Below are 13,340 nucleotides of genomic sequence, written 5' to 3' on the forward strand. Positions count from 1 at the left end.
GCCCACAGCCTCAAGCTGGCTTCCCGAGATGCACTGCGATGTAGTCCAGTACCCTCACTGCCGTTCCGCGCGCTCAAGCCCCACCAACGCCCCCCATCATGCACCGCGCGCAACCTGGTGATTCCCCTGTAGAGCTTTTAGCTCCGTCGTAAGGACAGCCACTCCCATGATGCACTGGTTTGTAGTTTCTTCCGCAACCAATCGCTTCATAGGTGGGGCGGGACAGGGGTGGGGCCACACCCTCCCAGCCCTTCTTGTTCCCGCCCTTCGAGGCGTCCGTTTTTGGTCTTGGACCTCGCAGAGGCGGGTGCTTCAACTTTGGGTTCCTCTTCATCTCCCCTTCCTGTCCCGAAATAACCAGGCGCTGTTAGTCTTACGCCTGGACTCGACGGCATTGGGTTGGGTTAGTCTTACTAGGTCCCTGGGTGGTGCAAATGGTTTGCACTTGACCTAAAAGTTGGTAGTTTGAACCCACTCCCCCGTGACACTGAATAAAGACCTGGCTATCTGCTACTTACTGTGAAGATTACAGCTAAGAAAGCCCTATGAAGCAGTCCTCTGTAACTTACGGGGTTGCCATGAGTTGGAACCAGACTACATGGCAGTGGGTATGGGTTTTAGACTTATCAGTCTTACTGCCATTTCCCACTCTTCCCTGGGGACTATACTCCCTATTTTCTAGATCAGCCGTTAGCAAACTTTTTCTGTAAACGGCCAGATAGTAAACATTTTAGGCTCGTGAGTTCTACGGGCTCTGTCACAACTACTCAGCTCTGCCGGTGTGCTGGCAAAGCAGCAGTTGACAATACTACTAAACAAATGAGCTATGAACACTTAAATTTCATGTAATTTTCACCTGTCACTTAGTATTATTCTTTTGAGTTTTTTCAATCATTAAAAAATGTAAAAAGGCATTCTTAGCTCATAAGCCGTACCCCCCCAAAAAAAGGTGATGGCCATAGTTTGCAGACCCTAGTTTTAGATGGGTAAACTGATAGCTTAGCAACCAGAGCTGCTCTTCACACGTGAGACAAAGACACGTGAGATCAGAAGTGTGAACCCCTCACCTAAGGTATATCAATTGGTCCCAACCCATGTGCAGCAAAGGAGAATGAAGAACACCAAAGACACTAGGAAAATATTAGCCCAAGAGACAAAAGGGCCACATAAACCAGAGACCCCAGCAGCCTGAGACCAGAAGAACTTGGTGGTGCCCAGCTACCACCAATGACTGGCCTGACAGGGAACACGACAGCCCCTGACTGAGCTGGAGAAAAGTGTGGAACAGAACTCAAATTCACGTAAAAAGACCAGACTTAATGGTCCAACTGAGACTGGAGGAAGCCCCAAAACCATGGCCCCCAGACATTCGTTATCCCAGACCTAAAACCACTCCTGAAGCCCACTCTTCAGACAAAGATTAAACTGGACTATAAAACATAAAATAATACTCATGAAGAATGTGCTTCTTACTTCAAGCAGATACATGAGACTAAACGGGAGGCTCCTGTCAGGAGGCAGGATGAGAAGGCAGGAAGGGACAGGAGCTGGTTGGATGGACATGGGAAAGCAGGGTGGAAAGGGGGAGTGTGCTGTCACATAGGAACTGCAACCAGTGTCAGATAACAATATGTGTATAAATTTTTATATGAGAAATCAACTCGAGCCGTAAACTTTTACCTAAAGCACAATTTAAAAAAAAAAAAAGCATGAACCCCTGATACCAAGGTAGTAAATACAGTCAGGGGGCTGAGAATTAGTTTTCTCATTCTTGGTCCAGTTACATACAGAAATGGCCCCTGGGGTTACAAGACCAGGGGCTAGGGCCTGGCCCCAAGGAGAGGAGAAGGTGGCTGGCAGTGCTGGAGCTAGAGTCCTGGGAGGAGTCCACTCCCTCTCAGGGTGGGAGCTGGGACAGGTGCAGGCGCAAGATCTCCTCTGCCCGCTTCAGGTACTCAGCTGCCTTTTTCTTCACACCTTCCTGACGGGCAGGGGACGGGTCACCTGTAGAGAGAGAGTGGCTCAGCCCAGGCACCTGGGCCCAGTCCCCTTTAGAACCCCTGATCTGGGCCCTTACACAGAGCATTGTCATGTGCCTCTTGCCCTTTCCTGGGGGTTTGCGTCTATTCTCCCCATTTTACACATCAGATAACTGAGGCCACAAGAGGAAAGAAACTGCCTCAGGTCACCCAGTTGGTCAGTGAGTCCCTTCCTCACTGCACCACCCAGGCCTCCAGGCCGACCCCCACCCCCAGCACCCACTCACCAGGGACCCCCTGCAGCAGGATGTGCACGCCGTCTCGGTAGCCCTGCAGTGCGGCAGGGTAGACGCCTGCCTTCTCGTCCTGCAGAGCCTGGCTGATGAGTGCTGTGGCCTGGCTCAGATAGGCAGGGGTGGGCCCTCCTTCCCCATCCTTTTCCTCCTCCAGCCCTCCTGGCTCCCAGGGCTCCTGGTCCAGCCTCCTGGGCTCTGCCTCCATTGCTGCCAGCTCGCCTACGTGGGGGGGACTGGGGCCTGCGTCCTCTGTAACCAGATATGGAGGACTCAGGCCAGACTGGCCCTCCCTCCCCCCAGGGCCTGCTGCCCACCCCTACACCCCTCTTGCTCAGAGGGACAGTGCCCAGGGAATCCAAAAACCACCCGCGTGTAGCAAACCATTGCTGTTGTTAGCTGCACTGGAGCCGCCCCGAACTCATGACGACCCACGTGTTACAGAGTAGAATTGCTCCACAGGGTTTTCTTGGCTGTAATTTTTACTGGAGCAACACATCACTAGGCCTTTTCTTCCGAAGAGCCGCTGAGGGGTTTCAAACTGCCAACCTTTTGATTAGCAGCCAATAGCAAACCGCTGGCACTACCCAGGCTCCTTGTTTGGCAAACCAGCCATGGTCTGTTTGATTGATGGGGTTCATGTGCTTTTGTAAAAACAGCTTTACCCCCCTAATTCTCTCTTTATGTACACATTAACATTATTTTGCATGCCCTCTGTCACTGGTCCTATTTCCCTTCTGACTCCCTTTTGATCTAGAAATCCAAGAATTTCCTCCACAAAGTTTAAATGTAGGCTGGACCAATTACACCAGGCCAAGGACAAAAGTGCTCCCAGCCTTGAAATCTTGGAAAAATGGAATCAGATAATCTCAGGGCTCTTTTTTTGAGGTCTTTGAATTTCAGGTGAGGCCCCAAATGTGAAAACAGTGGGTGACAGGTACCAGGAGAGCGCGTGGACACACGTTGCCCCCACTCTGGTTGGTCACCCCCTCCCCTCATCCCGGCCCTGGCTCCCTCCCTCCCCTCCTGATGTACCTGGCCTCTCCAACTTTTTGAGGTCCCTCCTCTCACTGGGGAGGCACCTGGGGAAGGGGGCAGCTTGTTTTAGTTCTCATGGAGACTGCCATTTGCCTGCAGGGCAGCCCGACTGAGACAGGTGCCTTTCTGTGATTTAAATAGACACCCTCTAGTTCAGCCTTCCTCCCACTTTATCCCTAAGGGCATCCTGCCCCAGCTTGCCCCCTGCTGTTCCAGCTTGTTACCTTCCTTAGAGAAGGGGTCAAAGAGGGCCAGCTCAGCCTCGGTGAGCAGGCCACGGGCAGGGGACGCGGTGGCCTCCTCAGGGCTCCCACAGGTAAAGAGGAGGTCCAGGGCCTCCTGGGCAGGGCTGGATGGTGGGGGATCTGCTGAGGAATAGATCAATGGGGACATTAACACCTACACCAACTTTCAAAATGGAATTACACTTTCATTAATGCCTTGCAACAACCATGGGGGTTTGTGCCCACTTTACAGATTAAGAAACTGTAGCCCAGAAAAGGAAATAACCTGTGGAAAGCTTTTCTACAGGTCAGTGGTGAGCTGGGACACACTCCTGGCTTTATACCAAGGTCACTGACAGGAGGGTGTGTGGACCCTCCAGCCCTGGCTCCCTCTCCCAACCCCTGATGCACCTGGCACCTCCAACTCCTCAAGGCCCCTCCTCTCAGAGGGGAGCGCCTGGAACAGACGGGGCTCCTCAGGGGGCAGCCTAGGCTCATCAGGAGGCAGCGTGGGGATCAGGGGTGGTGGCAGGATGTTCAGGTCCCTGGACACCTCAGAGAGGTGTGTCACCTCCCCGCCCTGCAGGGGAAAAAGTCAAGGGTGGGGGAGTCACAGGTGCAGCGTGATGGACAGGCAGTGTCCCAGGTCCTCCGAGGCAGAGAGGCAGTGCGCATACCCGGAAGAACTCCTTGAGCTGGGGGCTATTGTTGAGCGCTGGAATGTGCACGGTGAAGCGTAGCAGGTCCTCGGCCCCCTTCCGCCGTTCCTCAATCACAGAGGCTTCAAATCGGCCTGCAGCCCCGACAAGGGAGGGGAGGGAGTGGCAGTGACCCTCATGGGATTCCTGGCTCAGCCTGGGGATCTGAGCAACCTGCCATCCCCTCCCCATTCTCCCAGCAATCTCCATGGTTCCTCCTTCTCCTTTCCGGTGCATCTATCCTTGCACCAGGCCCTGCTGACTCTACTCCTCAGTGAGTTCTCATCTACCCATCCACTTGGCTCCTCCCCCACGCCACGGGAGGGGTCTAGGACCCCAACACTCACCCCGCCTGGGCCCTCAGCAGAGCCTCCTCACTGGCCTCTAAGTCTCTAACCTGGCCCCCTCCAGTCCACCCTCAACGTGGGAGCCTGGCTGTGACAGTTAAGGTTGTGTGTCAGCTTGGCTGGGCCATGATTCTCCGTGGTTTGACAGTTATGTAATGATGTAATTCGGTAATTACATAATGATGTAGTCATCCTCAATTTTGTCAGCTGATGTGAGCAGCCAATCAGTTGAAAAGGGAGTTTCCTTGGGGATATGGCCTGCATCCAATAGATACAGATACTCTAGAAAAGCTTGCTTGCTCTGGATCCTATCTCTGGCTCATCATCATCTGACCTCCAGTCCTTGGGACTTGAGCCTGTCATCTGACCTGTCAATTCTGGGATTCACCAGCATCAGCAGCCAGCTGCCTGCTATCTGACCTGCTGACTCTGGGACTCATCAGCTTCTGTAGCCCGTGAGCCTGCAGCCTGTGAGCCAGCAGCCTGGCATCTGATCTGCCAATCTTAAGTTTGTCAGCCCCTGTAACCACATGAGTCAGGAGAAGCCTCCAGCCTGATGACTGACCCATGGACTTGGGACTTGCCAGCCTACCTAACTTCTTGAGCCATTTTCTTGAGATAAATCTTTATCTACATATATTTATACATATATGCTTCAGTGGTTTTGCCTCTCTAGAGAACGCAGCCTAAGACATTTGATACTGGGAGTGGGGTGCTGCTCTAACAGATACCTAAAATGTGGAAGTGGTTTTGGAATTGGGTGATGAGTAGAGGCTGAAAGAGTCTGAAGGGGCCTAATAGTAAAAGCCTAGATTGCCTTGAGGAGACTGTTGATGGAATTATGGGCGTCAAAGGCAATTCTGGTGAAAGCTCAGAAAGAAGTGAAGAGAGCAATAGAGAAAGTCTCTATTGTCTTAGAGAACACATATGGCACTTGCTAGAAATATGGACATTAGATGTGCTTCTGGTCAGGCTTTAAAAGAAAACGATGACCATGTGATTGGACAATGGAGGAAGCGCAATGCTTTTTAATCAGTAGCAAAGAATTGTCTAAATTATGTTCAAATGTTTGGTGGAATGTAGGACTTGTAAGTGATGAACTTGGATATCTGGCTGATAAGATTTCTAAGCTAGATATTAAATGGGCCACGTGGTTTCTCCTTGCTGCTTATAGTAAAACAAAAGAGGAAAGAGATAGGGGAAGAGCGGTGCCAAGCCACATGAAGATCGCCCGGGAGCAGAAGCTAAAAAACAAAAGGAGCTTCCTCCAGAGCCGACAGAGAGAGAAAGCATTCCCAAAGAGTCGGCACCCTGAATTCAGACTTCTAATCTCCTCAACTGTGAGAAAATAAATTTCTGTTTGTTGAAACCACCCACTTGTGGTATTTCTGTTATAGCAGCACTAGAAAAGTAAGACACTAGCGATCCTTTTAAAACGCAAATCGGAGCTTGTTGGCATGCCCTGAAACCCATCCAAAGCCTGTTCTGGTTCCAAAGACGAAGGCAACCCCTGACCACAGCTACCCATGGCTGATGTGATCCTGCCTGCTTCCTTTACCAGAAGTTTACTGAGCACCTACTATGTGCTTTGCTGTGGGCTAGGTTCTGGGACTGAATGAAAGAGAAGCAAGGTTCCTGCTCTCATGGGATCACCTTCCAGACAGGGAGGGGGAGAAAGGCAACCTACCAAAAACAAAGTAATTTTAGATGGCTTTTTGATGTAATAGGGAGGGAAGGAAGGCTCAGAGACGGGGAGTGACTTGCCCAGAGCCACACAGCAAGTAGCCCCCTCCTTTTTTCTTTTTTTTACAGTTTCACTGCTCTGTTCTAGCAGAGTTATCTAACTCTAGCCAAGTAAGAATGTCTGTGGTGAGTCTCGAAACCCAAGTGACAAATTAGCACTCAGTACTGAGCAATAGAAATACAGTGAAAGCTGGAACCTGTGTAAGGTGGAAAACTGTCAGGGAAAGAAATCTCAAATATTTTCCACTAATAGAAAGTGACAGAAAAGTAGTTGAAGACTGAACCCTGTCAAAGGCAGAAAACTTCCAAGGCCCAGAAAAACAAGGCAGTCCCATCAAGTCCCGGCTCGTACAGGCGTCACTGTAATCTGGTAAAACCATGTCTTGCAAGTTTTCTGCCTTTGACAAGGTGCAGTCTTACCACTTTTCTATCACTTTCTATTAGTGGAGAAGATTTGAGTCTTCCTTCTCTGACAGGTCTCCACCTTACACAGGTGCCAGCTTTCGCAGGTTTTACCTTATATTTTATTTAACCTAATATATCCAAAGTATTATCATTTCTACATGTAACTGACATAAAATTACTAATGAGATACCTTAATTTTTTTTCCTGTGTGTGGTCTACACTTACGGCAAACCTCAGTTCAGACTAGGCACATCTCAGGACTGCCTCAGCCACACGTAGCTCCTGGCTGCCATTCTGGACAGTGCAGGTAGGAATCATCAGCTTGTGGGTAACAACCCTGCTTTTGCCACTTACAGGCTCAGTTCCTTCATCTTGCTGAGGCTCAGTTACCTCATTTGAAAATGAGGCTAAAGAGAGCGGGACTGTTAAAGTGCCTGAGATGTAGTAAGGGCTCTGCAGCTCCAAGCCTTGATTTCCCCATCGCTAACATGGGGCCGTCTCCAAGGTTCCATCCATTCATTCATTTACTAGATGTCTATTTGCTCACTGAAATGTGTCTCTGTCCCCCTCTAGCCAGCCCCCACCAGCAGAGGTTCCTTTTGCCCAACTCTCCCTCCCTCTTTGGCCTGAGTGCCCAAGCCCAATACTCACCAAACACCTGGGCGCGGGGGAAAGAGGGGAACTCCTCAAGGCGGCGGAAGAGGTTTCGGTGGGTGTAGGCTAGGTCTCCGTGTAGCTTGCGGAAGTCGCTGTACCGCTTCCAGACCACCACCTGAGTGGGATGGGAGGCATGGCCTGGACCAGCAAGGTGGAAGCCACCTCCCCGCCTCTGCTGCCCGCCAGCCTGATCCCAGGGTATGAGGAGTAGGGCACTGTGCCCCCTCCTCCCAGGGCAGAGAAGAAGGAGGGCTGGGTCTCCTCCAGAATTACCAACTGCTACGTGACTGGTTCAGAGCTGCAGGTAGGGAAGGGCCCCCTTCCTCCCAGGAACCTCACCTCTTTGATGTCCTCTGGGTCCTTCTTTGAGATGAACTGGGGAAGAAAAGCAAGAACTAGGTGAGACCAGAGACTGACCTCGGACACCTCAAGACCCTGTGAAAGCTGAGGATGCCTGACACCTCCTAGCTTCCCTCTAAGGGGCAATACCCTTTGCCCACTGGTATCACAGTGCCTTGGCTTCAATGCTTTGAGTGGACTTTGAGCTACATTTCCACCAGGCACTTCAGTTTCTTCTTCTGTCACATGGTGGGGTGGTGTGGGGGGCGGGGGGAGGTCTCTAAAGGCCTGTCCAGACTGCTCCATCCAAAGCTAGCTCCTGGGAACTTTTGTCCCAGTTCTTTCAAAGGGCTAGGTCCCTAGGTCTCCTTTGGAAACCAAAGAACCCCAAATTCTCTAAAGAATGAAGCTCTGTCAGGAGCCACTACTTCCTTAAAGAAGGAAGTTCTGTGCCCAAATACTGTGCACACAGAAGGACCTGTTACTGGGGTTGGTGACTCCTGGAGGGGTAGGGCCTGGGGTAGAAAGAAGACTTGGCTTTCATTATGTTGTGTTCATAATAATTGAAAAATAATGTTGTACAGCTCTGAGCACTTCGCAGTTTCCAAAACATTTTCTGTTCATTATCCTACAACCCAGTGAGGCAGACATGATTGTCATGCTCAGAGAAAAAAGGAGGAGAAGGAGGTTCTGAGAGGGGACATGAACTGCACAAGACCACATACCAAGTAAGGAGGTTAATCCTACTTGCCAGGTTTAAAACCTTGGCCTTTGCTTTTTACAACAGAGACCTGTCTAAGATATTTTGGGTAAAAGAAACCATATTTAAAGATCACTGAAGAACCTATACTTAACAAAAGGTTCATCCATAATATAGAAAGAACTCCTATAAATCAATGTTAAAAATACAAACGACCCAACTTTTAAAAATGTGTAAAATACTTGAACAGGCATCTACCACAAAAGAAGATGCTTGAATCATCTATAGAATTATGAAATATATTCAACGCCATTAGTCATCAAGAAATGCAAATATCCCAATGAGATACTACAATCCTACCAATAATGGGTAAAATTAAAGATATTGATAATATCAAGTGTTGATGAGAATGGGGGCATAAAAAGGCAAAACCACTTTGGAAGACTGTTTGGCAATTTCTAATAAAGCTATACATATGTCTGTACCATTGTTGTTGTTGTTGTTGTTGTTAGGTGCTGTCAAGTCGGTCCGACTCATAGCAACCCTATGCACAAAAGAACTAAAAACTGCCTGATCCTGCGCCATCCTTACAATCATTGTTATGCTTGAGCCTATCCTATGACCCAGTAACCCCACTCCTAGGTATATACCAAGAAGAAATGTGCGTATGTTCACAAAAAGACTTGTATACGAATGTTCATACAACTTTGTTGTTGTTGTCAGGTGCTGTCGAGTTGGTTCCGACTCATAGCAACCCCATGCAAAACAGAACGAAACACTGCCCGGTCCTGCGCCATCCTTACAATCTTTGTTATGCTTGAGCCCATTGTTGCAGCCACTGTGTCAATCCATCTTGTTGAGGGTCTTCCTCTTTTCCGCTGACCCTGTACTTTGCCAAGCATGATATCCTTCTCCAGAGGCTGGTCCCTCCTGACAACATCTCCAAAGTACGTAAGACGCAGTCTCGCCATCCTTGCTTCTAAGGAGCATTCTAGTTGCACTTCTTCCAAGACAGATTTGTTTGTTTTTCTGGCAGTCCATGGTATATTCAATATTCTTCGCCAACACCACAATTCAAAGGCATCAATTCTTCTTTGGTCTTCCTTATTCATTGTCCAGCTTTCACATACATATGATGCGATTGAAAATACCATGGCTTGGGTCAGGTGCACCTTAGTCTTCAAGGTGACATCTTTACTTTTCAACACTTTGAAGAGGTCCTTTGCAGCAGATTTACCCAATGCAAAGCATCTTTTGATTTCTTGTCTGCTGCTTCCACGGCTGTTGATTGTGGATCCAAGTAAAATGAAATCCTTGACAACTTCAATCTTTTCTTATTTCATAAGAAATAAAAACATTTTAGAAGCAACCCAAATGTCCAACAACAGAAGAATGAATTAAGAAATGGTAGAATATTCACACAATGGAATACTATGCAGCAATAAAAAAGAACAAACTATTTATACATGCAACAACATGGACAAATTCCAAAAACATTGTATTGAGTGAAAAAAGCCAGACACAAAAGAGTATTTTCAGTATCAGATTCAAAGACAAAACCAAACCCAGTGCCGTTGAGTCGATTCCAACTCACAGGACCCTATAGGACAGAGTAGAACTGCCCTATAGGGTTTCCAAAGAGTGGCCGGTGGATTCCAACTGCCAACTTTTTGGTTGGCAGCCAAAGGCTTAACCACTGCACCACTAGGGCCCCTATATGAGGTTCAAGAACATGCAAAACTAATCTATGGTAACAGAAGTCAGAATGGTGGGTACCTCCATGGCAAGGGGGCTACTGACTGCAAAGGGGCAAAGAAAGTTTCTGGGGTGATGGAAACATTCTATATCTTGATCAGAGTGGTGTCTGCAGAGATGTATACATATGTAAAAATTTATCGAGTTGTACATTTAAGATTTGTGCATATTACTATCTGTAAATTACGTCTTAATTTAAAAAGTTTTAAAAGTGAAACGACAACAAAAATACAAAACCGAAAGACCATTGAGGAATACCAGCAGGTGAAAAATGCAAGACGCAGAATGACATTGTGTGTAAATAATAATAAAAAGTGGATACATATATTTGTTTGTAAATGTAAAGTTCATCTGCAAGGATAAATAAGCAGCTCTGACAATGGTTCCTTCCATGAGGAGGAAGGGTGATGAGAAGGGAGGGTAAATTATTTATCTTTAAAAATTATAAAAATATATCAAACTTGGTTAAAAAAAAAAATCCAACAGAAATGCTTATAGGAAAAGGTTATAGCTCCTGGCTACAGCCTTCCCACCTGATCTCCATTATTTGTATTTTTAAGCATGGGAAAACAGTATAAACGATTTGGGAAAAGCACACTTTAAATATGTAGGACTCTGCGCTGGAATTACTTGGGAAGTGTCTTTGTTTTCGGTCCACTTTAATAGTTACTCATGGGCCAGTTTTAGCAGTCACCTGGTTCAAAACTCTGAAATGTACAAAAAATATACAATGCAGTCTTTCCCAACCCTACCCCCAGCCACCTAGTTCCTCTCCCTGGAGGCCCGCATTGTTACCAGTTCCTTGTATAACATTCTAGAGATTTTGTGATACTGTTCCTATTTTAAATTCTTTTCATGATTTCTTCCACGCCTCTATGTAACATCTTATCATGTTATTACTGCTTCAGATATCAACTTCAGTCTTTACCTATTGGCTTCCCGCTATGACTGCTGAAGGCTGTTAAGTCTTTTTGAACTGTACAGTTTTTTAAACCACTGATAAGTTAATTCTTTTATTAGAATAAAAATACGTAAACTCTTCAGAAGATTTTTATGTAAATAACAAACAAACCAATAAACAAAACCCAAACCAAGAGGCTGGAGAACTATCTAGCCTTTGGGCTAAGCCAGAGTTTTCACGCTAATTTTGAGAAATTTACAGCCTGATACCAACACACCACATGGGCGTGGGTACCCACACCTCGCGGGTCCTGAAATACCGTCCACGCCCTTTTAAAAGTGGCAGAGTCCTACAACGGCCCCGCCCCCTCACAGTTAAGGAGTAAAGGAAGGCTCCTCCGCAGACTCCCCTTAAAGGGGAAATTCACTTCGGTCGACCAAAATGGGCGCTTCCTTCAGCGTCTTGCCTTAAGGTACAAAACAGCCCACCTCTTGTTAAAAAGGTAAAGGTCTCCGCTGGGCCCCACCTCACCTGCGCGGTTACTTTGTACTCGGTGTAGCCCTTGGGGTGGGTCCGGGGGTCGGAGACCGTGTAGTGCCGCACGAAGTCGTCCTTCGGCTGGCGGGACATGGCAGCAAAACCTGAACGGAGCTGACCGCCGTCCTCCGCCTCCTCCACGCTGCCCCCTCCCCTCCGGGCCTGCCTCCGCCAGCCGCCGCCTGGCCCGGGCCTGCGCCCTTCATCCTCAGGCCCAGGGAGCTGGTTGCAAGTGACAGCGCTGCTCTCTCCCGGGCGCAGGGCCAAGGGAGCGTCAGAAAAGTTCCTGGTCGTTGGTAAAGTGTAAACATAGTAATTTGAGAGTAGGGATTGGGGAGGTTCTGATCGCTCATCCTATCTGAGCGTAGGCCCTCATCATGGACCTCCAAACGACGTCTGCCCAGCTTCACAGTTCTCGTCGTTCCTCCATTCGTCTAACTAACCTGTATTGCGTCCAACAGTGTTCACCACCAAACCAAACCCTGCCTTCGAGTCGATTCCAACTCATAGCGACCCTATAGGACAGAGTAGAACTGCCCCATAGGGCTTCCAAGGAGCGGCTGCTGGATTTGAGCTGCCGACTTTTTGGTCAGCAGCCGAGCTCTTAACCACTGTGCCAACAGGGCTCCCCAATGGTGTTAAACATAGTCAAATTATTTCCATGTTTCCATCTACCAACCCCCCCCACAAAAAAAAAGAAAAAAGAAAACTGTTGCCTTCCAGTGGATTCCCTTATGGTGACCCCATGCCTGTCAAAGGAGAACTGTGCTTCACAGTGTTTTCAGTGACTGATTTTTTGAAAGTAGATCGCCAGGCCTTTCTTCCAAGGTGCCTCTGGGTGGACTCCCAGACTTTCAACCTTGGGTTGGTAGCTAGACCAACCGTAACCATTTGCACCACCCACTGGGTTCCTCCACAGGATTCGCTAATTCACGTTTTCTGGAAGGTTGGGGAAGCAAAAACAACCCTGGAGAAGCAGGATGCCATCCTGGGCTCTGAAGTCACACCTTTCACTAGCTCTGTGAATTTCTCTTAACAGCTGGAGCCTCAGTTTCTCTTAATAGAATGAGGGTGCTCATGATAGAACATACTGTTGTGGACATGTCCTTTTGTCATTTGTTGGCCTGCCCAGCATTCCCCCGCCTCTTCCTGTGAGCACAGCAGCACCCAGTTTCTGTTTGCAGGGGCTTCTCTAGTATGTGTAGCTCTCCAGCCTTCTACCCCAGAACCCAATGGGGCCAGCTCCTCCTTCCTTGCACCAGGGGCCCCTCTGGGGGTGGGGACACTCTCTCCAGAGGCTTTGAATCTCGTGTGGGGGGCAGAGGGCACAGCTAGAACAATTTTGGCCACAGGTCTAGCTGCTCCACCTCTGGCGTGCTCTTTCCCAAGCCTGGCCATCTGACCTCCATTGGGATGCTGTGAATGCCTAGTATCTTTCCAAGAAATGTCCTTTCTGCTGATGGCAGCTGGAATCCGTGTGTGTGGCTGGCCGTCAGGGCCCTGACTGATAGCACCACCCACCCAGTGGTTGTGAGGCTCAAATGTGATAGGGTCGGGCAAGAAACAGCCACACTTGTTACTGGAACTCAGGTGTGTGGGCCACTGGAAGACGGGTCTCCAGAAGGAAACGCTCCAGAATCAGATTCTTGGGAGCCCTGACATGGCAGGCCACCCAAAAGGTATTCAGGAGGAAGCTGTGACTCATCTGTCTTGCATAAAACACA

At 48.6% G+C, this 13,340-nt stretch overlaps 1 protein-coding gene across 2 annotated transcripts; it reads right to left on the reverse strand.

Annotated features, from left to right (window-relative positions):
- Positions 1-6: 6 nt before the first annotated feature.
- On the reverse strand, positions 7-11,814 carry SNX15 (sorting nexin 15). Of its 2 annotated transcripts, none has more exons than XM_023559618.2 (8): positions 11,611-11,814; positions 7,724-7,759; positions 7,379-7,499; positions 4,212-4,327; positions 3,946-4,114; positions 3,535-3,678; positions 2,267-2,524; positions 7-2,004 (listed from the first exon to the last, which is right to left on the reverse strand). In XM_023559618.2, exons 1-8 carry the CDS (start codon positions 11,707-11,709, stop codon positions 1,898-1,900), a joined length of 1,050 nt encoding a protein of 349 aa, XP_023415386.2. In that variant the 5' UTR covers positions 11,710-11,814; the 3' UTR covers positions 7-1,897. The 2 variants fall into 2 exon arrangements, with proteins under 2 accessions (XP_023415386.2, XP_023415388.2); XM_023559620.2 differs by having other exon boundaries at positions 404-2,004; positions 3,535-3,675.
- Between the last annotated feature and the right edge of the window lie 1,526 nt (positions 11,815-13,340).

Source organism: Loxodonta africana, chromosome 7, assembly GCF_030014295.1.
Source record: "Loxodonta africana isolate mLoxAfr1 chromosome 7, mLoxAfr1.hap2, whole genome shotgun sequence".
Taxonomy (NCBI): domain Eukaryota; kingdom Metazoa; phylum Chordata; class Mammalia; order Proboscidea; family Elephantidae; genus Loxodonta; species Loxodonta africana.

What these genes read in the sequence shown, in the direction of transcription:
- SNX15 (XM_023559618.2), bottom strand. Translation starts at nt 11,709, where the DNA reads ATGTCCCGCCAGCCGAAGGACGACTTCGTGCGGCACTACACGGTCTCC. An exon ending in CCCCCGCGCCCAGGTGTTTG is followed by an intron (nt 4,328 to 7,378) that starts GTGAGTATTGGG and finishes TCGGGGCTGCAG; the next exon opens with GCCGATTTGAAGCCTCTGTG. An exon ending in CCTGCTGCAGGGGGTCCCTG is followed by an intron (nt 2,005 to 2,266) that starts GTGAGTGGGTGC and finishes CTCTCTCTACAG; the next exon opens with GTGACCCGTCCCCTGCCCGT.